Consider the following 25,688-nt stretch of genomic DNA (forward strand, 5'->3'; position numbering starts at 1 on the left):
CAGGGTTTTCGGTGAGGTTAAAGATCTGTGGTCAGTGTGGGCACGTGTTTTGGCGGGAGTTTAGCCGTAACCCCTTGTATGGCTCATGTCTCACTCTGAATTTGTTCGTTCACAGTGAGCATAATTACAGCTGTGTGAAAGTTGCATGCTTCCCGTTGTATAATCTTAAGTAAATATTGCGTAAGGCCTTGTTCCTGAAAACTGCGTGTTGCTATTCCCTTGATATAAACTAGCAATTTTTCATGCTGCAGGATGCTTGCATTGCAGCTGGAGATGCTCTTCAAAAGACCTAAAATCTAAAATTTTTCTGCTGAACTAGACAAAAGCCATCTCCATATATGGTGAAATCAGACACATATAACTCCCAGCTCAATGGATTTCAAAGCATTTACGAAACAGTGAGTCACTTTTTTTGGTGCTGCTAAAACCAGAGCAGTGGAAGCGCAGTACTCTGGGATAGCACACATGAAGAGTCACGCTGTCTTGGGAACTGCAGGGAAAAAGGAGACAGAAAATACTCGCCCACACTAGAATTTGTACCAAGTGGCAGCTCTGTGTTCTGAAAAAAACACTTGTATTCTTACTGAAATTGTATGGTCAGTCTCTCACTGTAGTATCAATCATTCAAGGTTATCAGAGTGTCCCCGCTATTAAGATGTAGCTGATTCAGAAGGAAACCAGCTACCTACTGTGAGTCAATATGCACAATTGCTCCTTGGATCTGTTCCATACAGATTTCTACCTGTATTTCAGAAAGTGGAGCATCATGAATTTTATTTTTCACACTTTATGATACAAAAAGAGCTTCTTGACTGGTATTACAATCACATATGTTCCTCGCCTGCTGGTGCCACTGCTGTTTGTAACCTTGGTTTTTGCACTGTAAAATATCTATGCTGGTAGAAAGGCTGTTTTAATATAAGCACAGCCATTACTATGGTTACAGTGAAGACACATTTGGTACTATTATTTTAATACACAGGAAATACTCCGTTCCCAGGCAGGATTGGTATTATTATACCTGTGAAAGACAATCTTTATGAGTATTGTATGTGTAACAATGATGAGACATATTCTACAAGATTAGCAAAATATGTTCATCATAAATTAAAGACAGTTATTTAGGGCAGTGGCTGCCATCTGGCTGTTAAACCACCAAATGATACCACCTTAATTCAGAAATGCATAAATTTTACCAAAACTAGTCTAATCTAACTGAATATGCTTGATACATTTGCTGTATCAGTGGAGGGCTTATGCAATTAAAAAAGACTAATTCTACTGTGTGTAATTATTAACATTAGTAACACAGTAACAATTATTAACATTGTAATAAAATAAATGTTGTTTTCCTGAACATCCATCTGAAATTCAGTACTCCCTAGAAAGCTGTCTTGGAACCAGACAGAAAACAAGCAGTGAGTACCAGCCTTTGAAAACGCGTATTCTGGGTAAGAGTACCTAAAGGACAACAGAAGTGTTTTGTGCAACAGACCTTACAGAGTGGATTCTTGGTTTGTTTTTCAAGGAATGATGCAACTGGATAGGAATGTTTGAGAAAAGGATTAGGCAAGAGTTTACTAAAATGAGTGTTTGCACTCTGAACAGTACCTTGAGCAATGTCATACAAAGATGACAAGCTCCACTGAACAGTACATCTGCAGTCACACTGTAACAGATGTTGTTTATTGGCTCTAAAAATAAGGCTCTATTAAAATCTCACTCAAAAGCATTGTGTGTGAATATATATGTTTAAAAAAATAGATATTTTAGCCATGTTTGGTAGGACCTTCAACTTGTGCAATTTGTGACAGGATGTTTAAAAATTTCAATTTCTTCATGGAAGTACGCTATGTAATTGTTTAGTGGCATTTACCATTTCTCACTTGTCTAACTCTGCTTTTCATTTTAGTGACAGGTGTTCTGTTGTTTGGATTGAAAAACTATGTAATATATCCTCCTTACTTTGCAACTAATGGCATAACAAAATTGACAGTAGGATATTCAGACAATTATAATTCATGATACTGCAGAGGACGTGTACTGCCCACAGGTCCTTTTATACTATAGTCTTCAATCCAGGCATTCTTAAAGCACTCCAGAAGTTGCCAAGATAATTTAAGAAAAAACAGGACAATTAAAACAAATTGCTAAAAGAGACTAGATGCAAAAAATAAATGAATCTATAAATACACCAGAGTAAAGGAAAAAATTGTTCTCTTTTTTCACATTACAGTCAAGTATGCTAGAAACCATTATAGGATAAGGTACAATTACTGCTGAGTTAAACATTTTGTTCTACTTTTGGCAGCAGTGTAATTTTTGATGTCTGGATATTACACAGCAGATTATTCTGGTGCATAGTGTCTGCCAGGCTAAGTAACTGTTCAATAGGGTTAAGTATAAGCTTTGGTACTTTCATATACTTTGAGGCAGCCTGGAGTTGGTTTTAAAGCTTTAAGTTAATATTTATTTTTATTTAGAGAAATAAGAGCGAATAGTAACAAACACTTCTAAGAAGTGACAAGTCATTCATTACCACTTACTGGGAAATAATAGTTATTAAACCTATATAAATATGGAAATATGGAACAAATTTTCTCTTAAAAGCAATAAACTTCTCTGTTTCATTTAAAAGAATCTTGGCAAGCTTGGAAAGAGCTGGTCTGATAGTTTATCCAGTTCTTTAAAGGATAGTACAGCAAACCCAGGTATGGAGGCTAGCTTTGGAGCAAGCTGCAGGCCCCATGGCCTGCCAGCCCTGCCTGAGAAGCTAGCCTGGGAAATTCATGGGAGGATTCAAAACAATCCTCAAAGACACAAAACAGCCTGCAGGTGCTGTTTGTCTGTTCCCGTGTTTTCCTTGCAGGAGAAAGTCAGGGGGTGGTGAACCCCACTGACCAATGATGGTAATGTAGCACTTCACTAACCAATAAGAGTTTCCTTTCTGTACTTTCAACGAACCAGTCTATATAACATGGCTGAAGCAATAAACTAGAGATTCTCTTCTGTTCTGACTCCCTTGAGAGTCCGTGTCGTTCTTCCTGCCGTTCCCAATTAGAACGACACCCAGGAGCCATCTTGGGTTGGTTTTTTTCCCCAGATCAAAGCCAGTTAAATTGCTCTGGCTGTGTTTTTGAACCTTCCACAAAAGTCTAATAAAATCAAAGAAACATGGGTCTGCCTGTGGTAGACTTTAATATGCAGGTTATAAGTACAGAATGAGCAACAGGCTTATGTATGCTTCAGCTTATGATTAGTATTATGTTGTCACATTTGATCTTCAGTGGTGGCCTCCATTCTTCTTTGGAGGAAACAGTGAGTATTCAATGCCCAGAGCTATGATGAAAGCTGCAGCTCCCCACTTGAGTCCCCTGGTAAAGATTTCTGTTATGGTGATAGGTCTTGCAAAGCTGCCGTGGTATCTCCAGGCTTCATTACTAGAAAGGAAAATGGAAAGAAAAAAGGTCACTGGAGCCACTGTGATACAAATTAACAAGAATATATATATATACATACATACATATATATATAAAAGAATGATGAAGGTATTTCAATTAGATAGACATTGAAGCTGTACAATATGTTCTGTCATTTAAGCATCAGGAATTAAAAGTAAAGTTCATGATATGAACTCTAACCCTTACCATGTAACTTGAGATACAAGTACTGCCAGTAAACCACACAATTATATGAACAGAATCGCCTCCCTGAAATAATGTAATTGTATTCTTCTGTTTTTACTCTGTAACAAAGCAGAGCCCACTAGCACTTGCACAGATTGGACTAACTACAAAGGCTAGTCACTGTACTAGGCAGTATGTAGCACAGTCAAATCTTCAGACATCTTAGTGTGGAGGCACACAATACAACACTTAACTATATAAGAGTCAGATGATTTTAAAAAGAAAGATGGAAAATATGGTGTTTAGCTTGAGCTACAGAGTATGTACAAACTTCACACTGTTGTGCCTTGCTGCTTTCAACCTCTATTGTTATTGAAACATTAGTCACTGCTCTGACCACAAATATTTATTAATTTGTAGCACAACCGTGTAATCTATGGAGATGGGTGTAGTTTGTCTCTTGTAAGGACTCAAAAGTCCTTAAGAAAAGGAAAAAGAACCAAGCAATAAAATAAGAACTGTCATTTTGGGAGAAGAGATGGGGGTTTAAGCAAGGGGTGTAGATATTTATGTTCACAAATAATCCTCTTGTGCAGATGGATTTTGTGGCTTGGGATGAAAGCATATTGGCATGGAAGAGTAACTTGTAGGTGCCAGTGTAGGGTCTAATTGATACAGACTTAAAGTTTACAATTATGACATCTTTCACAAAGCTTATTTTGTATTTAATATGTACATTAATATGCATTTGCCATAAAGGTTGAAAGCAGATTCCCTGTTAAAATGAATTCAGCATACCAAAGGGGAGGGAGTTCTGTAGAGGGAGACTTTTTCAAGACTTGTGCAAGACAATAATTCAATCATCTGCCACACCACTGAAGCAAGTAGTGTGATACTTTAATTTGTCATTTATTAAGGAAGAGTGGCATGATACTTGTACTGTCCTATGGAATTGACATATTACTTTATGTAAAATTAAAAAAAGTTCAGAAGGCATCATCTCATGCTTTGGGTTTCACTTTCTTCCTTATTTGACCCCTGATGATGGGCTCAATTATTGGCTCAATCCCCTTCTTTTACCAGAGAAACAAAAATTTTCTCTTATCTTGGAGGGGCAACAAATATTACGGTGTCTTTTCCAGTGTGTTGTTTTGCAGTCCTTCCTGAAATTGGAAGTGTAGGTACTAAAGGTCAGGGTAAGTAAGGTCCAGTATTAAACTGTTGGGGTTTTTTTGGGGAATAAGCCTATTGCTTGCTGAAAACAATTTTGTTTGAACCAAAGGGAAAACAAGTTTATGCTGCTTGCACTCCACAGAAATAGAAGCAAGATAAATGTGACACAGGCCTAAAAAATTCATTAAGGGCTGGTATTTCAAATTATTCTTATCATCATTAAAAGTATGATTTACTTTATGCTTACATCTTTAAACTATTCCAAAGAAATGAAAACAGCACTGTCAATCTCAAACCCCCTCCACAGGTTATAGCATAAAACAACTTTTTTAACAGATTACCTATTTGCTCTTCCATTTTTCTTGTAGTGATTCAAAGTAAAGCCTTTTCTATGAAGACTCCTGGAACAGTTTGCTCATGCAGCCTTTCCCTTACAGAAGGGCCAGACTACTCAGCACAAGACATTTGGTGTTCTCATTCCCCAAGATGAAAGGGTGGTTGAACAAAGCACTGCATAATTCTTGTCGTGCAAGAAATACATTAAGCCCTGTTTTAACAGCTGCCTAAATACCTAAAAAGGAGGAGATATTCACTGTAGAGTAGTAGCATGGGAAGTAAAAAGCTGATTCTCCATGATGTCATTCACAGTTGAATGCAAGTCCACGCTGTACACATGTACATTTCTTCTTTTCAAATAAAGGCTTCCTGCTGTGTATGAGGAATGCTATTCCTACTCAGAATGTCAGTGCAAGTTCCATCATCTTCATCAAGACCTGAGCACACAATCTCTCTACAGAGAAGGATAGGATTATTCACGTGTGCAGACCTAATACTACTTAGATGTTTCGATAAATGAGGTATTGGTCATTGTGCCTGATCTGTCTCAGCATGAAACATCACAAACTGCAAGGCTGCCTCGCAAGATGTGAGGCTGGTCTATGTAATGCAAGGTGTGACCTTCACGCAAAAAGTAAATAAAGACTTAACTGAAATTCTGACTAATTCCCACTTTTTACTGAAGAAAGAATGATCTACAGTGACAAGATCACAAGGTTGATGCTACAAGATGATGCACCAAGATGATTTTTGGGGCTCTTGCACTTACCGAGCCCATGGATCCCTCAGACCTCGTTTAGCCAGCCTTCTCTGCACCTCCTCAAGGGGAGTCCCCTCCACCTTCCACTGCCTGTAGTCAGGGAGTTCCACTTTGTCATGGCCATGGCCATGGCCGTGTTCACTTCCATGTCCCATACCTAGAGGAAAAGGTCAGTTTGTTACTTTGCAGACAGCATAATCTTATTTTTATACACTTGCAAAGAACAATCTCCTGTACAGGAAAAATAGGGAGGCAACAAGTGAAACAGAACAAAGAGCCAAGGGACTTTGTGTTGTGTTTCAGAGGTTGGTGATGACGTGCAGTAAAGCAAACTTAAGCATTACTGTGTTGTAAGTCACTACATTCATGGAGCACCTATGTCAACCTTCTGTGCCAGAGAAGCGGGTAAGAAGACCTATAGCTTCCAGTGTCTATAAATGCACTTCAGCAACACCAGCCCCCCACAACTTCAATAGTTATTCTGGCTCCAGACTTTCCAGAATAATCATAAAGAATTTGGAATAAAAATTTTTGATTTGGGTGTGGGAAAGCTATGATTGCTAAGGTCTGACAAAAAACCTGAGAAAAACAAAGACTTGGCTCTCCAGCTCCTTTTTCAGCTGCCTCCAGTTCAGCCAGATGTAACTGTGGCATTCAACAAAACCAGGACAGCTGCATGGATAAGGAGATGCACCTTACCAGTTACTTGATGAGGCTGAAAAATGCATGCTCTATTTACATGCACCTTGGAGAACTATAAAAATATTAAGTTTTGATTTGAAAAATGTGAAGCTGAACATTTTCAGTGAGATCATGAAGGACTGGAAGAAAATGATAGCTTTTAAGGCTCCATTTTCACAAAGCACCTGAGTCTTCCTTGAGCCAAAGTTTCCCATTTTAACTCATATGAGGTAGCAAAGAACAGATTCACTGTCCTTAACTTTTAGAAAATTACTGGAATGCAGGACACAGTTTCAAAGCCCGTAACTCTTGAAGATGACTCCAGGCCATGAAGGCAAGCAGAGAGACTTCGTTGCATGAGAAAACTTGGAGAGCAGCATTAACACTATCGTTGCCGAAAAGCTCCCCGCAAATTAGACCCCAGGCTCCAACCCCGTGATAGAAAGACCTCTCTCCTACCAGTATTCACCTTTAGAAGAGGAGGTTATGTCCTGTCACGCACACGCCGTGGCCAGCGGGCTGCGCTGCAGCACCAGCCAGGCGCTCTCTGCCGGCACAACCAGCACAAGCTGTGCCCAGAGGTCGGAGAGAGCGGGACAGGGAGGGCGCGACCCGCAGTGACAGCCACCCCCACTCCCACCCCCGCCGCCGCCCGCCCTGCCCGCACACGGACACGCCGGTGGCAGCAGCACGGCCCGGTGCCGGTGCCAGCCCCGCCCGCGGTACCTGCCCGTTCCGCGACCCTGCTCAGGACGCGGCCGCCACCCGGAACCGGAACCCAGGCGAGGACCGGTCGCCACAGGAAGCGCGGGCCAGCCACGCAGGTTCCGGGAAGCTTCGGTTCCGGCTCTTCCCGCTGGCCTGGTGCGGACACAGAGGTCGTGGAGCCGCTTTCCGACTCCTTCCCAGGCCGCTGCCGCCCGCAGGTCTCCCGGCACGGCTCAGCGGGACAGGCTCCGCTCCAGGAGCGGCGCCGCGGGCTCGGGCCGAGGGCCCGGGGGCGAAGGAGAAGCGGAGCGGACGGCGGCCAATCAGTGCGCGGCTTCTTGCGGGGGGCGTGGCCCAATGGGCGGGCGCGTTGCTGAGGTGCGGGGTTGGCGCTGGCTGGAGGTGGCGGCGGAGGAGGAGAGCGGGGTGAGGGGGCGGCGGGGCCGGTGCTGGTGTCGGGGGCGGTGGGGCTTGGGTCGGCGCGGGGAACGAGGATCTCCCACCCTTCGCGGGCTGCCCGTCGCCGTCTGTCGCTGCCGGCTGTGCGGGCAGGAACGGAAGCCCCTCAGGGTCTGTGAGTGCGGGGGCGCGAACCGTTCTCAGCTCCCTCCCCTGCCCCTGCTGCTCTGCTCCCTCTCCTCTCTCCCGTTCCCGCTCTCTCTCCGCTCGGACAGTGACCCTCTCCCCGCGCTTATGTAAGCCCCGGCCCCCCGCCCTGCCCGCGGGGAGCGGTGGCGGGGCCCGGGCAGTGCCCGCTCGCCGCCCGCCCGCCCTCGGGCAGGGGAAGAGACTGGGGGAGAAATCGGAGCTCCCAGCGAGCCCGGCTGGCGCCAGGAACGGAGTTTCGGTTTTCAGTGGGTACGTCTTAAAAGAACATTGCTGTTTGTTTCTTTAGGAGAAGTGTGGAGACGTCCCGAAATCCTGGAAGTGCACTGAAAGGTAAGTGAAAGTGAGGAATTCTCTTGGCAGCTGCCTCTTGAGTGAGGTGGTGACTTGGTTTCACTGAGTGCTTCTGTCCGGAGCTCGGCGTTTTGCATGTGTGGCTATGTAGCCGTGAAGTGTCAATTGCCTTAGTATATGGTTAATTACAATTATTTTTATGCTCATCAAACCTGAGCACATAGTCTACTTCATCTAGAAGGAGAGTGGTAAAAGTTAACTACGCAGTCAGTGACTTATAAAGACTTAAATTATTCCTCAGCTGTCCATAATACAATATTGTTTCTTTTCCATAGAATGCAAACTGTTATATTAATTTTTGATACTGGACAGACAGTATCATAATGAATAGATATTATAGCATGATGCTGGCAGAATTTTAGGATAGACTGTAGTGCCTTTTTCTAATATATTTTCATGGAAATCTACTTCTGGGTTTCAGGGCTTTTTAAATAGGGGTATTGGAAGCGCATGAGAAGATTTCCAGGAGGAATGCCATTATTGTGTTATTAACAGTGAAACTGTTCTAAATAGGGTGCCATCTGTTTAATCCAGACTGCCTCTGTCTGGTTTCAGCATTGAATGTTTTTCCCTGGGAGATAAAGTCAGGAAGATTCAGCGCAGTCTTTTCTCAGGGTGAGAAGACACACATTTGTTTTTCTGTAATGTGGGGGGGGGTGGAATTGTAGGAGGGCTCTTTATTTGTGAGGTGCTTAAACCCCTGTCTTACAGAGAATGCAGTTCTGTTGGAGGCTTGGAAGGTATTTATTGTTTCTTACTGTGGCTGAAAGCTTATGTGTGTGTGTCCAAAGTCCAGTGCTGCTGAGGAATGTGAATATTTTTCCCAGATTTTTTTTTTTCAGTGACCCATAGACATGTAAGATACCAGATAGATTGGTTTTATTCTTTGAGAGAAAGATAAAAGGTTGTTTATTTTGTTTTGTTTTCTTCATGGTGCTTGGAAGTCTGACTTCAGTATTATGCACAAAACTATGCTGGTATTGCTGAGTATGTCAGCAAGGACGTTCAGTTCTGATCACAGAGCATTGGCTTTCTGTGATCGGTTGTGCATGAGCAGAATTGAAGCAGAGGAGTGCACTTGGCAGGATTTGTCTTCAGGTCCATCATAATTCTCAAGGTTTAACAAGATTTTCAGTAGCTGTTTTTACTTTCCCCCTCACCCCCCAAGTACATAAAAACTCACGGTAAAAAAAGCTTTGTGCAATTGGTTGATCTGCTCTACCATGTTTTGCTTCCTGAATTTCCTTTTCTCTTCAGTATGGACCATAGTCTTTCAAAAATAAGACTGCAAATATGAGGGATGTGATATTTTAGGAATATAGTAAGCTCTTTGATGCTGTATCCTCAAGTAAGTGAGTCTGCATAATTTCAAGGGACCTACAAGTGTTGCAACAATGTGTTTTGAGAAGGAAGCTTCACTGTAATTACAGTTTCAGTCTGGAGAAATCAATAATATGCACAAGGAAATAACATAAAAGAAATTTTTATATTGTGTAAAAAAACCCCAACAAACAACTGAATGTCCTCTAGGAAGGAAAGGTCATTGAAACTCCATGTACAAATAATCAATACTTTCTGTGATTTCAGTTGGTGGTGGTTTTTGGTGTGATTTTTTGGGGGATTTTTTTGTTTATTTGGTGGTGGGGTTTTTTTGTTTTTTTTGTTTTTTTTAAAGTAATTCACACTGGTGATAATTACTGCAAAGATTAAGGGTTCTAGGACAAAGTTATGTTAGCATGTATGCAGCCATGCTACTTATGGTTTGTTGGGATTCCTGCCTGTGTTGTTAAGCTAGAGGAAGGCTGCAGGGTTTCTTGGATAGCTTTCAAAAGTCCGTATTTCCAGAAATTTGTGTGGCTGTGCATTCTGGATTAAGAGATTGTGAGATACATTATAGGAACCACTCTTCTCTGCCTGTGAATCCAATATTCCCTCTAGCACTGGACAGTGTTTAGTGCTGTGCTCTTCATAATTGTTTTCTGGAGTAGAGGGCTGTGTGACTGACAGTGACTTGAAGCGTTTTCAGTTTTGAGATGACAAGAAAGGGTTATGGGGTTGTTGTTTTGGTTTTTCCCCTTCAATATCGGAATACATGTTTGAACTAGTTAAACATTGCATCTTTTTCCCCCCTGAAATTGCATGTTACCTCCTGTGGTGTTGTGTTAGTAGTCAGTTACATCATTGGAAGCCTCTTGTCATTTGAATAAAACGGGTAGTGCTGCTTTAATTGCAATAAGGATGGAAAAGATCTTTCTTTAGTTCACCTTGGTTTCTTTGAATGCTTTTAAAAAAAAAAAAGCTGTGAATGGTGGGGTAGAAAATTATCTTCTCAGGCATCATTAGAGAGCTAAATATTTTATAGACAGTATCCAGTCACTGTTTCACCTCTGTTTTAGAGAAGTGATGGGCTGAAGTAGTCTTAGTTTCTTTCTCTTAGTGGTGTGTGTTTGCTGGTGGGTTGTTTTTTGTTTGGGTTTTTTTTTTTTGGGGCAATGCAAAGACCATTCTTCACAGGAACTGCCACACTGGTCTGATCTGTTATTTTCTCTTGAAGCCTAAAGCTCTGAGACCCTGGAATGTGACAGGATGATTGTTCCGAGTTCTGCTTGTCTACCACAGCTGAGCAGGTGCTCATTTGACAGCAGGTGCTTTACTCTTACACTCTTTTTTAGGATATAGGGTTGCTCCTTAGGTCAGCTCTCCCAGTCTCACTGGGAATAATGTGTTGTATGGATTTTTGTTTCATGCATATACTTAACTTATAAAAACTTTTGAGCCTAGGTATAGTTTTTGCAGATACCGTGTTTTCTGTCAGTAAGAGCTGCACTTCATGTGTGAGAGAGCTGCATTCTGTTCTGTTTTGAACCTGTTACCTGAGAACTTCATGTGATACTCCCTATTTTCTGTATGAGGAGAGACAGACCTGTTTGGCTCTTTACCAAGCAGTTTAATATGAGTTGAAAATCTTTAAAGATCGGGGTTATGTGTTCATTGAAAGACTTACTTGTCTGGGCCGGAAAAAAAAATTTCAATTCCATTACTTTCCTTGATCCTCTTCTCCTTGAATTAAGATATGAATGAGTATGAGGAAGTGAAGGTGGAGGCTTCCCCAGTTGAGTCTTCTTGAAGGACATCTGTGCCACAATAATAATCAGTAAAGAAATCCCTTTCAGGGAAAACTGATCTAAGCAGAGACAGTCACAAGTAGTACAGTTTGACTGCTACTTCAGTCAGTTATTTTCATTTCCAAATGCAATAATTGTGAAAGGTAATTCTTGACTTATTTAATGCTGTTTTCTACAGAGTTGTTTTTTGGTTTTTTTTGAGAAAGAAAATAGTTTGAGTTTATGCTTGTATAACTCACTGTAGATGAAATGGCAAGCTAGTTGAATTTTTCCCTCTGCACCTTTGCTGGGATAATTCCTGCTTCTAATAGCAAGACAAATAACTCAAATGTATTTTTTTAAAATTTAGTCATGGGACAGAGTGGAGTGACTCAGTGGATCTCCTTTATCTGTATAGAATTCTGACTTAAATTTTTAAGCTTCAAATAGAAACTAAATAGATAGAGGGGCACTACTGATGAAACAACATATAGTTATTGAGGAAAACCCTACTGTAAAACAAAATTCTGTATTACCAGCTGTGCTACAAAGAAAAGAACATAAAAACCAAGATCAGGTATTGGGTAAAATAGTATATAGTTTGCAAACTGTTTTAGTCCATGCTGCAGTAAAAGCTTTTTATTGTGTGATGAATGGCCACACAGCAGGTTTTTTTTGGTTCTGTTAATGTTTCATCTTTCTATCAAATATAATGAATTTGAGCACAGGGTTCAATAGATGTTTTATTATTAATTCAGATGATTAGTGAAAGACAAAAATACCATTGGCAAGTCACTTTTTCAGTCTTCCTTGATTGTTTTCTGTTCTGCAGGCAGTCCAGCTTGCCTCTGCTGCCCACTGCCTATGTCAGATTTGCTGCCTTGACCTCTTGGTGTGATTCTGTAGAGAAATACAGATTTAATGGTCAAATTTATTAACTTTTCCTGGAAATAGAGCACCAATAACAATTGGAAAGAGATCCCACTACGGCATAGAAATAAAATATTAGGTGTATAACTACTGCAAAATGGTAAACTATTTACTTATTTATCTATCTCTTAGTAGTGATTATCATTGCTATCATTTGACATTGAAAAATGCCAAATTCTCTAGCTGTGTAAGATTGTTGAGCACAGGACCTGATGGAGATGGTTGGTGCATCTTAAATCTGTTAAAACACTCCTCCAGGAATTCTTCTTTCTGCATATTTTATGGGGTATTTTTTCTACAGGACAAAGTAGTTCATGACATCTCATATTATATTGTTATACAAGTACTTGGCTACCATTCCAAAAGTGCAAAGTGTGTGTTTTTGTGTGTAATCTCCATAATCTAGCTAATCTTACTATGTTTTTGTTGTAATTACTGTGATTCTTCAGAAAACTGAGCCAGTTAGATCTCCTTTAGGGGTGTCTGCTGGTGTTCTGTATGGTTCGTGAGTTCTTTAAATAGTTCCACGTTGCTGTTCCTCTGAATTTCTGCTTAACTGAGATGTGTGACATGGACATTTGTGCAGACTGTATGGCTGCAGTTTGCTGATTCATACAGGGCAAAATTGATAAGTCTGGAATATTTTTCTGTTTCCATTCCCTATATTTAGTGGTTTATAAATTTTAAATTGTAATTTTATTTACGGTTTTCCTCCCTTCTTCTGCCTTACCTTGACCCATATGTGAGCTGGGGGAATTATTTGACGTCTATCTGGAAGGACAGTGAGAAAATTTAAAAGAATAATCTCATTTTTCATGGCCATTCAGCTGAGAAGATATTGGATTGAAAGATAATGAGCTGAAATATGTGTTAAATTTGCTTGGGTTTTTTCCTTCCTGTCTTAATTTATTTTATTTTTATTCAAATAGTTTGGCTATTTCTGAGAGTTCTGGTGTGTGTTTCTTCCGTGCATCTCCTTTTCTTATTTTCTGCTTTGTCTTTTCTGTTTCCTTTAGGTTTGAGGATATCTTGAGCTTAAGGAGAGGCTGAAGAGCAGCATGCCTGCCTCTCTTCTGATTTGGAATAGGGCCACAAGGTAGAAAAGCTGATTTTAAAAAGTTGATTTAGAAAAGCTTATGAAGAAGTCCATAGTAGTTACTCAAGTAACTTTCCTAAATATCTTAAGCATGGGATTGTGGAGACACATGGGCGTAAGTGTAGCAGATTTTGTGGTAGAAATAGCTTCAGTTAGCTTGTATCTGTAAACTTGAATGTTATATTTTCTGCGTGTGAAAAATAAGCTAGAATTTTAATTAATTTTTTAAACATTAGCTTTGTGAAGGTGTGGTATCTTATGACTAGTGTGCTCCATGTGTAAGCTACTGTGGTGATTCCACCATCCCACTTAGTGTTGTGATGGCTGAACATGAGGGTCAATTGCCTTTCAGACAAGACATGTTTCAGAAAGTAGGAGGCTTTAAACTTAGTTCTAGAGGGCGTGGAGTGAGCAATTTATCAAGCACCCTGGTACTTGCCATCAGAGTAGGGCAAAGAACAAAAATCTAAATGCTCAACTTTGAGTTTTGAGATCTGTTTATTACTCTGGGTGAGAGGTATACTTTTTCAAAAGGATACTTGATTCTTCAGTGTATCCTCATGCTTTAGGGTTGGAAGCACACGCCCATTTAAAAATGGTAATTAAAAAAAGCTCCCTACGTAGAACAGGTCTTGGTCTTTAGTATCTGCAGCAGTGGGATAGATAGATAATTGGTTAAAGTCCATTTACTGTTGTGAACTTACACAAGAAGTGATTGAGGAGTTTAAATGATAGTAATGTGCCCTTTTACACAGAAATGTAAGGCATGCTGACAAAGGATTTATCCCAGCACAAGCTCATATTACTTTGTGTAACAGTGGAGAACTTTCCATTGCTTTTTTTTTTTAAAAGATGTTTTGTTGAGCCGAAACAACATTGAGATGTAATCTAAATATGGACACAGAGGGGAGAGCAAGGGGGGTTTAAATGTGAAATGGAAAAATTACTAGATCCTTCTGCTTGTGGGTTTGGGGTATTTTTTAAGGTGCTTGTTTCTTGTTCTTAGCATAGAGCAGGCCTTAAATGAAATTGCTGGGTTTCCAAAGCTGCTCCTAGATTCTGTTAATTATGTATTAGTTCTGTTTGGAAGTTATGTAATTGACAAACCACCATACCTGATGGTCTCCAATGTTGCATCTGTGCAATAATTTCAAATAGTAACATCTCTTAAGCTTCTGGAAGTTACTAAACCATATTGGTGGCAATTTCTTAGGAAGAAAGATGCTAATGTTAGTCTTCATATGAGCCATTGTGATAGCTTTCTTCATGTTAATGGACTGCAGTAAATTGTAGTGCAAATCCTGCCGTGTCAGAGTGGTAAGAACTTCATGAACATCTCTGAAACAGTTTTGTGCTACCTATGGACATACAAATAGAGATAGGAGTCTTGGACTGGAAGGTAACTTGAAAGCAAATAGAAAAGAAATACCTAAAATACTAAATGTATTTAAGCTAAGCATTCATGAACTGCATATCTGCACTGTTTATTTACATAGACTTCCTGTGACAGCAACCTTTCCTTAAAATCACAGGTGTCACATGGATTGCATGATTCTCCATTGAACAGGAGGGCTAGGGGCAGGCTACTGCCTCTTCTGCCTGCTTACATCTGTGCATCTGCCAAGACTTGTTTCATGTGTTCTGAGTCTTCAGCTTTGCCTTCACCCATCTTAGTGTAAACACCACATGAGTTCAAGAAGCCTCTGTGTATCTGTTGAATAAGAAAGCTTTCTAGCTTGCTTTTTGTTTTTTTGGGGGAGAAGAAGAGAATAAGATTTTCTTTCTCCTCACTACAATTTGTGTTAGAAGTTGAGACAGCAAATAGAAATTTTACAACAGTTCAGGCATGACTTATCTGCGTGTCTCCAAAGAACCAACTGCAGAAGTAACTGAGATGCCCTTTTGCTTCTGCAGATGTTGAGTGGACTTGGACTATGCATGATCATGTTGGGGCAATTGCTACCTTCAGAATATGCACCTTTTCTGCATCAGTGGTGAAAATATTTGTGCAGTCATTTCTTCCTTGTAGGTACAGAAATGAAACTTCGTTGGATGTTGCAATTTGAGACTTTCATTGCATTTGTCTCCTCAGCCAGAGAAAAATGTTATTGAAGCATCTGGGTGTTTAAATCACTCAAATGGCAGCTGTGTTCCACATATACCTTGTGTTTCGGGAAACATGGCATTATACTCTCAGAGAGAGTACATGCTTTGCTTTTTCCTCTCTGTAGGTTAAATCCCTTCAATTAGCTGCGGGTTTAATAAGGTTTTTCACAGTTAATGTTACAGTTTACATGGCATAACTAAAGCTACTGCACTAATTTTGCTTCTTAATTTAAATTAAAATGTTAGCCCTATATATCTAGTTTTTAACTTGCCAAATTAGCCCAAAATTAAACTCTGACATTTTTAAGGAAATGGTTGAAGATGCTCTAGTAAATTCCATAATAATGCTTATATGTTAACTTTGTAATTTTTTCCCCTATCTACTTCAGTGTTTAAATTGAGTAAAACTTAGGATGCTAAGGTAGAAAAATAAAGGTGCAACAGTGGGATTTCACATTTGTTGTGCACGAAGTCCTAATCAGGTTAAGATCGTGGATGGATTCCAGATCAAATTAGGGGTCAACGGCCAATTCTAATTGGCATTGATGCTGCTGAAATTGTGCAACTGAGTACTGTGCTGTTTAACAGTGTGTTTTGTGCCACCCCTCCATTCCTTCCCCCACCTTTATTTGAGAACTTAAAATTTACTAAATATTCAAAGGTTAGTTTTGTTATTTTCTCTGTGCCCTTTTTCTTAGACTTGCAGGTTTTCGTCTGTACTAAAGACAGAAAACTAGGTAGGTTCAGTGCATGAAAAGTAGAAGGAAGCTTAAGAAAATTGAAGTGCAGTGCTTCTAGATACTAAGTTTGGATAATAAATGCAGAAAGCTTAAAGATGTGTTGGTCAGTAGGGAAGTGGGACTGCTTTAATTTTTTTTTTTTTTTGTCAATTGCTACGAAAGAGCTGCTTCAGCACAGCTTCTTGTCATTTTACTGAAACATTTTGCAGGAACCTTATCACACTTGGCTGGTGGAGATGTGTGTGGGTGTGATGGTCCATTGCCCTTCTCTGCTGACGATACTCCCATGATTTCAAATGACTGTATTTGATGGCTTATTTTGATAATAAATTTTTGGTCTTGTGAGAGAGAGGAGGGAACAAATTTTAAATGGACATTATCATGCTAATTAGGAAACCTTAATCACTTTGTTGTCCGTTGTTAGCTCTATCAAGTTGTGATGTATTTCAAATAAATATTCCAATGGGTAGCTTTTGAAAGATAAAGTATCTTTCCTACAGGGAAAGGATGCAAGCTTTTCTTGGCTTTATGCAGAACTCCAGTAGTAGTTATTTTATTGCTATTTCTATGAACTGCTGGGGCATTCTGCTTTAGTAATGTGTGCTGACTTTGAATAGATTGCAATGGTTATCTCTTTGTCCTTCTGAATGCAGACTTTAGAGCTTTCTGAAATATGTAAGGTTGCTATAAGTAAATTCTGCATGTTTATGCATGTGTGTCGCATCTATGGAAAACGGAAAAAATTTTTATTAGCGTTTCCGTTTTTATTGCAGGGGAATGTTTGAAGTTGCCATCTTCTTGGTTTTACTAGTTTAAATGAAACAGATAGAACTGATTAAGGAATAAAATTGTTAAAATATGTTATGAAAATCTTTTCAAAGTGCCAGTTGAATAGCTGGCAGATAAGGCAAAAAGCACGAGGATTTTCCCCCCAGTTATGAAACCCTTGCTGCTCACTGATAGGAAATAATTATGGTGTAATCATCTTAACTTGCAAATCTGAACATAATTGCAAGTACGGGGGTGTTAGGTCTAGGTTTGTATTTTGTTCAGATCAGTTTTTTCATGTGCTGAAGGAGTCACATGTAGACTGTGCACTTTGGTTTTGGCTGGTTGTTGGGGGGTTTTTGTTGTCCTGGTGGTGTGGGCTTTTTCTAAGGGTTTTTTTTTTTTTTGCTTTATACCTGATTAGCCCTACTTTTTGAGAAGTTACTCCGCGTTCTCTCTGCAGGTCCACTGTGTATTCCAGTGACCTCAGTATTTCTAAACCTTTTGTCTAAGTTGCCCTTGAAAGACTGTTTTGTGGAGTATGCTGTATGAAAGATGAGTATATTACTTACACCAAAAATGTGTAATCTAGCAGTTTCAGGTGCCTGCTGCTTGAACTTTGGTAAATGCTGCTGATCTCTATCAGCACAATTGCATAGGGAAACAGAACAGGCTTTTAATTAAATTCAGGCTTTGATTAAAAATTTTTGATGATGTGTTTGAAGAGAGTGAACTGAATTTGCTCTATGCCAGTATAACTAATGAAAAAGTAAAAGATCATATACGTTACCCAGGTGGGCAGTACCTGTAAAAGATTAGGCAAACTATTTATGTTTAGTATAGTTTACGTGGGTGTATTTCCATTTGAAGTAGATACAATATATGGAATTTCTCAAATAAGATGAATGTTGCAAAAATCAGTAGTAGAACTCCTAACAAGTTTGCATGTAAGGCCATCTCTGGTCTTTTTCTAAGGGTAAATTTATTCCAGAAACTTGAGGAAAGGAAAAGCAGTGTTTTATCAACTGCTTTTGAAGTTTGTTTGGGTTTTTGTTTAGCGGGAAAACTATTCAGTATTACAAACAAAAAGCCCCGAGTAACTCTCTGATGAGGTTATGTAAAAATGGCTGAAGATTGGAACATTGAGTCCTCAATGAGGTTTTTTTGAGTGCAAGAAAATATGTTTGAAAACCTAGAACATTGTAAAATTAACCATCTCTACATAAATTCCATTCCCCTGTCCACACAAAAAAACCTGGGGAAGCATACCCATGAAGCTTGCTGCATGGATTTTCAATGCTGCCTATCAAATCTGTAACTTTTCATAATCTTGAACATTTTCTGAACATACTTTGAGACAGTATTTGACAAAAAAATTAATTTTGTTCAGGCTATAAATAGAAAATATGTATGAAAATAGTGTGCATTTAAAATTTTGCTCTTGTTTCTGCACTGTCAGGAGGAGGAGGAGAAAAGGCTGTGTACTCCAACTGGAGTCCTCGAGAACCTGTGGAAGGCTGTTTCCTTTTTGTCTCTGTTTCGTTTTGTTGCTTGTTGGGGATTTACACTGCTTTATTTTTTATACTGGTCTATAGCTTGGATAAGTGAAAAATATTGTGGAAAATCTTGCCTAACATGAAAGGTTGGGTTGATTTAAGTTTTTTCTGCTGTGTTTATGTTATGTTCCTGAAGATATTATGTATGAAGTTTTGCCCTAGGAAAAAATAGTTTAAATTTCAGATTAAAAAACCCACAAAAATCATCCAAACCCTCCCCAAGTAACACCCCCACGTATGTTAGTAACTTAGTGTCCTCACTATTTAAAAAATACATGAAAAATGAATCATTTCACACTAAAATATTAATTAGTCCTTTCTTATGACTGGTCGGTTTGTATTCTGTTGTAATGTTGGTTTAACAGTAGAAGAATAATGACTGTAAACAATATGCATTGTGTTTAACTATTCAGCAGTGAGGATTAATTATTAAACTCATACCAAGACAAGGGGGTACCTGGTGTAGCTGTTGCACTAATTTACATTTACTACTGTTTTAATTCTCACAGAGTTGTTTCACTGAGAAGCAGCATATAGTTCCAAGTAATAGGCCACAGAGTGCCAATTGTAGTAAGCTGAGTTTCAGTTTCATGAGAGCTTCTAATGAGGGGATGAAAAGGGGTTACACTTTCTGTAGAGACACTGTTTCTTTGCCTGTTTTCTGTGAAGGAGAGTCCAACAAAGGCCGTGTAATTTCCTGCTCTGGAGGAATCCCAGTGAAGTTAGTAGTAGGGCTGGTGATAAGCATCAATTTTTGTATTACAATCACATTAATCAGTTGGGTCAATTATCTTTATCTTGATGTTCACGCAGCTCTTAATGGATTGCGTTCTATAGAATTAGCGTGGTCAGGAACATGTTTTATTTCTTATGTGTGGAAAATCTGACTTGTACAGTGTGTCTAATCTCAATATAAAATTAACAGCGGATTTCTGTCTGTTTTGTGAGATTGTTCTTTGCAATTCTTAAAACCCCTCTCTAACTTTCAGAAAATTAGTGTGAGACTGGAAATGATTGACACTGAAATGATGCTGTGATGCATGACATGAAGAAGACAAGTTGTTTCCTCTGCAGTGACAGTTGGAAGTAATAAAGGCAGCTACACTTCTGACTGTGAAAGTTGAAGCAGATCTTAGATTTCAGAATTCTTGATGCTACTCTTCTTTTACTCTCAATAGTGTAAAGCCTCTGTATATGACTTAAGTCCTCCTTGTAAGTGTGTAGGGTTCAACTTGCTCATATATTCCATTAGAGAATCTGATTCTCCATTAGAGACCTGGGCTGTTCTGAAATTATGTCATCTTGAGTAGTGGTGTGGTCAGTGATGTTTCATTTAACTACATTTGTTGTTCAGTTTGCTTTTTAAAGTCTAGGAACTTGTAATTGAAAAGTAAGACCAGCCTATCAATCAGAATTAATTTTATCCTTGGAAACCGTGCATCTTAAATGTGAGTGAAGCATCTGAGTCACATACGAAATTTATGGCATCGTGCAATAAAACAATATGTCATAATTCCTACGGATCTTTATTTTAACTCTGCCATTTTGAAAATTTATTTTGGAACTTTGTATTCTTACTGCATCAGTTTTTATAAGTCAGCAAGATGACATAATTTTAGCTGTAATTGAGGTAAATTCAGATAAATTTGGAGATTCCACTCATTTAAGAATTTGTGAATGTGTAAGTGTATGGATGGGGGAAATTTGTCACTTCAGCTTAATCTATTTACACTCCTCTTCCTGGAGGTGGAGGCTTTACCATCTGGAAGTTGGAAAGATTAGAATAAGGGATTTCATTACTTTCAGCAGAGGATCCTCTGGGTTAGATCTCTGAGAATGTGGTAGAAGAAAGGAGGTTAGGTAAATTAATTAATGAATATGTAACCTAAATTCCATTTTGTGTGAATTACAGTTGGTGGGGAATACTGCAGTGAGAAGTATATACTGGTATTGGAATTCAGATATTGGTGTGGAATTGACTTCAACTTTTTTTATGCGTATTTTTATAATATAACAGGCATTGATTTCTCTCAAGTGACGATTTTACAGCTCAAAAGTGGGAAGCTGCTTAGTCTTCAGCTGGTATTTCTAGAATGTTTCTGCATGAATTTCTTCCCTTTACAGACCAGATAGTGATCTTAGCACAATGTTTGCAGTCTTGTTCCAAAGTGCATATGGGGGGGGGGGGGGGGGGGGGGTTGGTGGTGTGTCTTTTTGTTGATTTGTTTTATTTTGGTTTTGAATTTTGTTTTGGTTTTGTTCCCACTGAAATTCTGTTTCAAGATTTCTCTTAGCTTGTGTCTGTTCATTTTTAGCACTTAGCACTGAGCGCCTTAAAAAGACCACCTTAACTGTGATTTTGCAAGTGTTAGTTTGCTGAGGCTTTTTTTTTTTAGGCTTCTTTAACTATGCATTTTGTATCTTTACTTACCTAGATTTAATTTACTTCACCAACCAAAGCCATGAACGAGAAGGTGCTTGAGAGAGGTAGGGTTACACGGAAAGTAATTTGCATGGAAATGTTTTTGTAAGTAAAGAGGTTAATGCAGACAAACTAGCATAGGAAGAGTTATTGCATATGAACTGATGCAAAGGGAGGACAAACCTGTATTGTCTGGCGTAGGATGGGTTATCACCAGGATCCTGACAAGAGAATGTTTTAGGTTTAGTGTAGGATGACTATGTGAAGTTGTTTCTAAGGAAACTGGTGCTGAGAGAATAAGGTAACATTTCTGTGGCTAACCTACGTGTGTGTGTGTGTATATATATATTTCTGAGTGCGTCAGGTCCTTATAATAGAATAATTAATGTGTGTTTTGTGGTATGTAAGGCTGTAGGGTAATGTCTTTATTATTATTGTTTCCAAAATCCTGTAAGTAATGTAGAGGAGTATTTTCTTCAAATACAGAAGTTTCTTGTTCCACATTCTCGACCATCTCAACTCTTTTCTGCTTATTTGTTGCATGAACTCCTAAGAGAGGGATTTAGCTGTGAGTGTACAATTGTGTTTAATTCAGGTTCTGCTTATTTGCCTCTGTGAGGCAAATGGCACTGAATTTTTCCTCTTTAGAGTCACCTGACTTTTGTAGCACTCTACAACTACTCTGTGCAGTACTATGAAAACTATGAAAACATCAGCCTTAAAATAGTTTTTTAAACTGTTATATAGCGTCTATTTTCAGTGTTGTATTTTCATTCCCACTGCCCTAATTGTTTGTCTTCAGCAAATTTGTATCTGTAAAGAACAATTTCACAGTAGGAATGGTAGAAAGATAGAAAGTTGGCAGCTGAGCTTTGCGGTGCTTGAAAAGGCACAGAAGATAATTTAGAGCCTAGAGGAGGCTTTTTGGAACAGATGGGCTGTACCTTTTCTTTACCCCTTTTTTGGCAGCTGCTGAAATTGTTGTGACCTTTTTGATAAGAAATGGATCTTACTGTGCAAGTATGGTACCATGAATATTTACAAGACTATTATCAATCATCTTTGACTTCCATGTGGTAAGGCTTTCTCCCATTGTTTTCACATGACTTTCTTTGCTACTGATAGCCAAAAAGAAAGCTTTTTAGCCTGGTTATTACTAGTGAGTCAGAGTGGGCAGGGAAGAAATGTCTTATCCAAGTTGTTTTGCATGACTAAGGCTTGTCTAATAAGGCTGGCAACCTAAATCCCACATACAGAATACATCAGCATTTATATTTTGAAGTTGGAATGCATGCCTGTCTGCTGAAGCTTGCAATTAAATTACCTAAAAACTAGAGTTGCAAGAGTGCTCTTTCTATTAAGGAGAAGGCTTGAGCTGACAATTTAAATTAATAGCTTTCCAGGGGAGGTTTTGTTTCTTTCTGTCCTTGTCAGTTTTTACCTTGTTTCTCTGTACTGTGGAGCTGTATGGCCAAGAGAATTCTGGCAGAATGTTTGAACCTGTTTCTAATGGCAAGTTGTAGTTATAGCTCTGATTTGTTGAGGACAATAGTTTTAAAAGTTACTATTTTATGTTCTTACCAAAATGACAGTTTATGTAAGTGTCTGCTAAATAGGATTCAGGTAGAATAATATGGTTATGTATATGGATACAGAGAAATCATAATGGTATTTGTACTATATTTATCATACGACTTTTAAATAAGAAGTCATCCACCAAAATTGAACATTTTCAAGGCTGGTTTTATTTTTTCTTGGGATTAGATTAGCATAAGAATCAGACCCTTTTCTAGTGTGGAAACAGACCATACTGTGGCTGTTTAATAACTTCTGGTATATAACTTTAGAGTAGCTGGATGAAGCTGTTTACCCCTATATACTGAGTGGTTAAGCCAGGAGTTGCTTATAGGAGAAGGTTTATTTTAAAAAAGTGTATCACTGAAGTGCTAGTTTACACCATTGAGCTTTCTTCTTTACTCTTTTTGTTCTACAACAGAAGTAACTTTGTAAAACAGGTGTTACAGTGTTTATCTATAATAGCTTCTTATGTCCTCATGATATTTTATGGTAAACGTACAGTGTGAGAAGCAACATGTTGTTAACAGTGTCAGATATCCATCTTGGTGTATGCAAACTTCTTATTTTTTATTACTCTGTTATAAGAAAAAGTCCATTCCACCTTCTCAACCACTTAATTCCACGTGCTTCTAAGACAAGGAGTTCTTTATTTCTCTGTTTCTAAAAACTTATTATAATCATATCCAGGTTAGAAGTTAATTTTCACAGTCTGTGTCTTCAACTGCTTCTTAAACATTTTTCTGCCTTATACATACTTCTTCTAGGTTGTTTGCATGAAATGTAGGCCTGTATTTCAAATAAGAGCATATTATCAGTTTTGTACACTCTACTTTCATGTTTTCAGATTTACTTTAAATGACTTCGTGTGATCTTGATTTATTTTCTAGCTGCTGATGCATTCCTGAACAGATGTTCTCATTGCATCATCAAATGTATTACCTAGTCTTTTTCCGTTTAGTCTTTTACACCTCTGCATTCAGGAATAGCTCATCACGAGGAATTCAGATTGTGCTTTTGTTATCTGCATTTATCAGCATGTTGCCTGGTTTTCTTCCTCCAGAGTTTCCCAGTCTCGTTAGCGTGGGTGTGTGGTGGGGAAGCTTCTTTCCTGTGTACTTCTGACCACCTCATCTTATGTTGTCTTCTGCCTATTCTGCTTTCCAGGGTGTTAATCGTGTTTCACACGTGTTAACCTGTGTTTCACACAGGTGCTCTTCTTACAGAGCTATGAACTTTCTGGATCATCGAAACGGAATGTTTGTTTAGTTCAGAGTAAGGATGCATGCTTAATGCTTTCCATGCTACTTTTTTTACAGAAGCAGCATGGAAAAATCTTTCCTAAAATATGTTTCTTTCCATGCTCAGTAATGAATAATTGATATGAGTGAACTGTTTACATAGCTTGGAAGAACAAGCTATAATTGATAATGGAGTTTTCTGTTCTTTTCAGCCTGTCAGTCCATAATATTCTCTTACACAAGTGGAACTGTGAAGAAATCATGTAGCACAAAGCTTTATTCTTTTGGCTGACACAGTTCAGGTTTTAATTACAAATTATTCTTCTCATGGCCTTTAAGGTAAAAATACACAATATTTTAATTTGTTTTGCAGCTAGAACTAAAATTACGTTGTATGGACCGTGCCATCTAATATATAAGGGCCAAGAACTGGATTCATTTTGAAGTGCATGTCCTGTAATATAATCTCTCCCATGTATGTTTAAACCAGTATAAACTACTGGCCTCTTTAAAACAAGCATACAAACAAAAACACTGAATAAAATGTAAAGCACTACCAAAAACCCCTCTGCATACTTGAGTATGTATTGAATATGATTGAATAATCATATCTTCTTAAATATCATCAATTATGAATATCTAATTGGTGACATTTTTTTTTTTCTAATGTCCACTGTGATAGTTCATAGTGTAGCACATGGTACTGGCTGAGATTATTTGGGTAATAATTTTGCTGTTGCAGATTGATCTTGGTTAGTGGTTTAAATGCACACAGGTAAATAATAATGTACTCAGTATGTCTTCTAAATGTAAGTAAAAAGCAAGCTCTCTGATGAGCATAGTTGATTAAACCCTTTTTTATTTCTTTTACTGTAGTCAAAAATTTTGGGGGAGTTACCTGAATTTTAAGTTTCATTATTCTATTAGTATATTGTTGGAATAAACTTTTTTTCAATCTTTTATACTTTCAAAGGCAAAAATGTTGAGAATGGTGAATTCACCATCCGTGGAGGCATTTAAAAACCCATGTAGATGTGGCACTGCAGGACATGGTATATGGGTGGAGTTGGCAGTGCTGTGTTAATGGTTGGACTCAATGGTCTTAAACATCCTTCCCAATCAAGATGATTCTATGATTTCATGATTTGTGTGCATAGCGTAATCTAGGAGAGTGCTCTGACTTGGTAAAATTCTGTTTACATCTTAACTGTAATTGACAGATGCACTGTGCAAGACTGTGATTTCCTTTAGAGCAGAGTATTATAGCTTTTATATTGAGCATAAAAATTGCAGGTCTGTTTTAACAGCCTTATGTGTCATATTCTTCTCATTTATGCCAAATGAGTAAGTTTAGGAGAAAACATTTAAACTATCATTTCAGGTGCTTTTATGGGGAAGCTTTTTGTTAATTGATTTCTGTATTTGATTTTTTGACCATTTGATTTGATCATTGAGTGACTGCATAACTTTCTTGTTCTATGCTTTAGTATGAATTCAAACTTGCTTTCTTGTTCAGTATTTAAGAAATCTTCAGCAGACCATATGTAAAAATATTTTAGAATGTTTTATTATTACTGTTGCTAATAACTAAATTTTTGATTAGTTGTGATGGTTCCTATATATTATAAGAACCTTTGAATCATAGTAGAAAAAATATAATATTTTTAAATAAACATGAGAAATCTCTTATATTCCCTGTATTTTGTTTGCTTTGGGAGAGATGTAAACACTCTGGAAATGAAATTCAATACTCTTGGTTCAGGCTACTTCAGCCTTGAATAAATATGCATAGGGCTTAATCTATTGAACCAGTTTACTTTAGGGGCACACCCACACAGTGTTTGATATATTTATTTTCCCCCCAAAGGTACAGCAAACCAGGGAGTGAGTGTAAGCATGAGGTGTG

The 25,688-nt window shown here is 38.5% G+C and overlaps 2 protein-coding genes across 6 annotated transcripts in view; one reads left to right on the plus strand and one right to left on the minus strand.

Moving 5' to 3' along the window:
• Positions 1–3,179: 3,179 nt before the first annotated feature.
• On the minus strand, positions 3,180–7,553 carry NDUFB3 (NADH:ubiquinone oxidoreductase subunit B3). Of its 2 annotated transcripts, none has more exons than XM_058840341.1 (3): positions 7,303–7,553; positions 5,905–6,052; positions 3,180–3,440 (listed from the first exon to the last, which is right to left on the minus strand). In XM_058840341.1, the coding sequence occupies exons 2-3, from the start codon at positions 6,048–6,050 to the stop codon at positions 3,284–3,286; spliced, it is 303 nt and encodes a 100-aa protein (XP_058696324.1). In that variant the 5' UTR covers positions 6,051–6,052; positions 7,303–7,553; the 3' UTR covers positions 3,180–3,283. The 2 variants fall into 2 exon arrangements, with proteins under 2 accessions (XP_058696324.1, XP_058696322.1); XM_058840339.1 differs by lacking the exon at positions 7,303–7,553 and adding an exon at positions 7,046–7,210.
• A 110-nt stretch (positions 7,554–7,663) lies between these two features.
• Positions 7,664–25,688, plus strand: part of HYCC2 (hyccin PI4KA lipid kinase complex subunit 2) — a 50,566-nt gene continuing 32,541 nt past the window's right edge. For 3 of the 4 annotated variants that reach the window (XM_058840332.1, XM_058840334.1, XM_058840335.1), the window contains exons 1-2: positions 7,769–7,858; positions 8,180–8,223. The gene's annotated coding sequence lies outside the window, so the exon portion shown is untranslated. Of the gene's footprint in view, positions 7,711–7,768; positions 7,859–8,179; positions 8,224–25,688 lie in introns of those variants that run through there. The other variant, XM_058840333.1, reaches the window with a different exon arrangement.

This window comes from Poecile atricapillus, chromosome 5, assembly GCF_030490865.1.
Source record: "Poecile atricapillus isolate bPoeAtr1 chromosome 5, bPoeAtr1.hap1, whole genome shotgun sequence".
NCBI lineage: Eukaryota > Metazoa > Chordata > Aves > Passeriformes > Paridae > Poecile > Poecile atricapillus.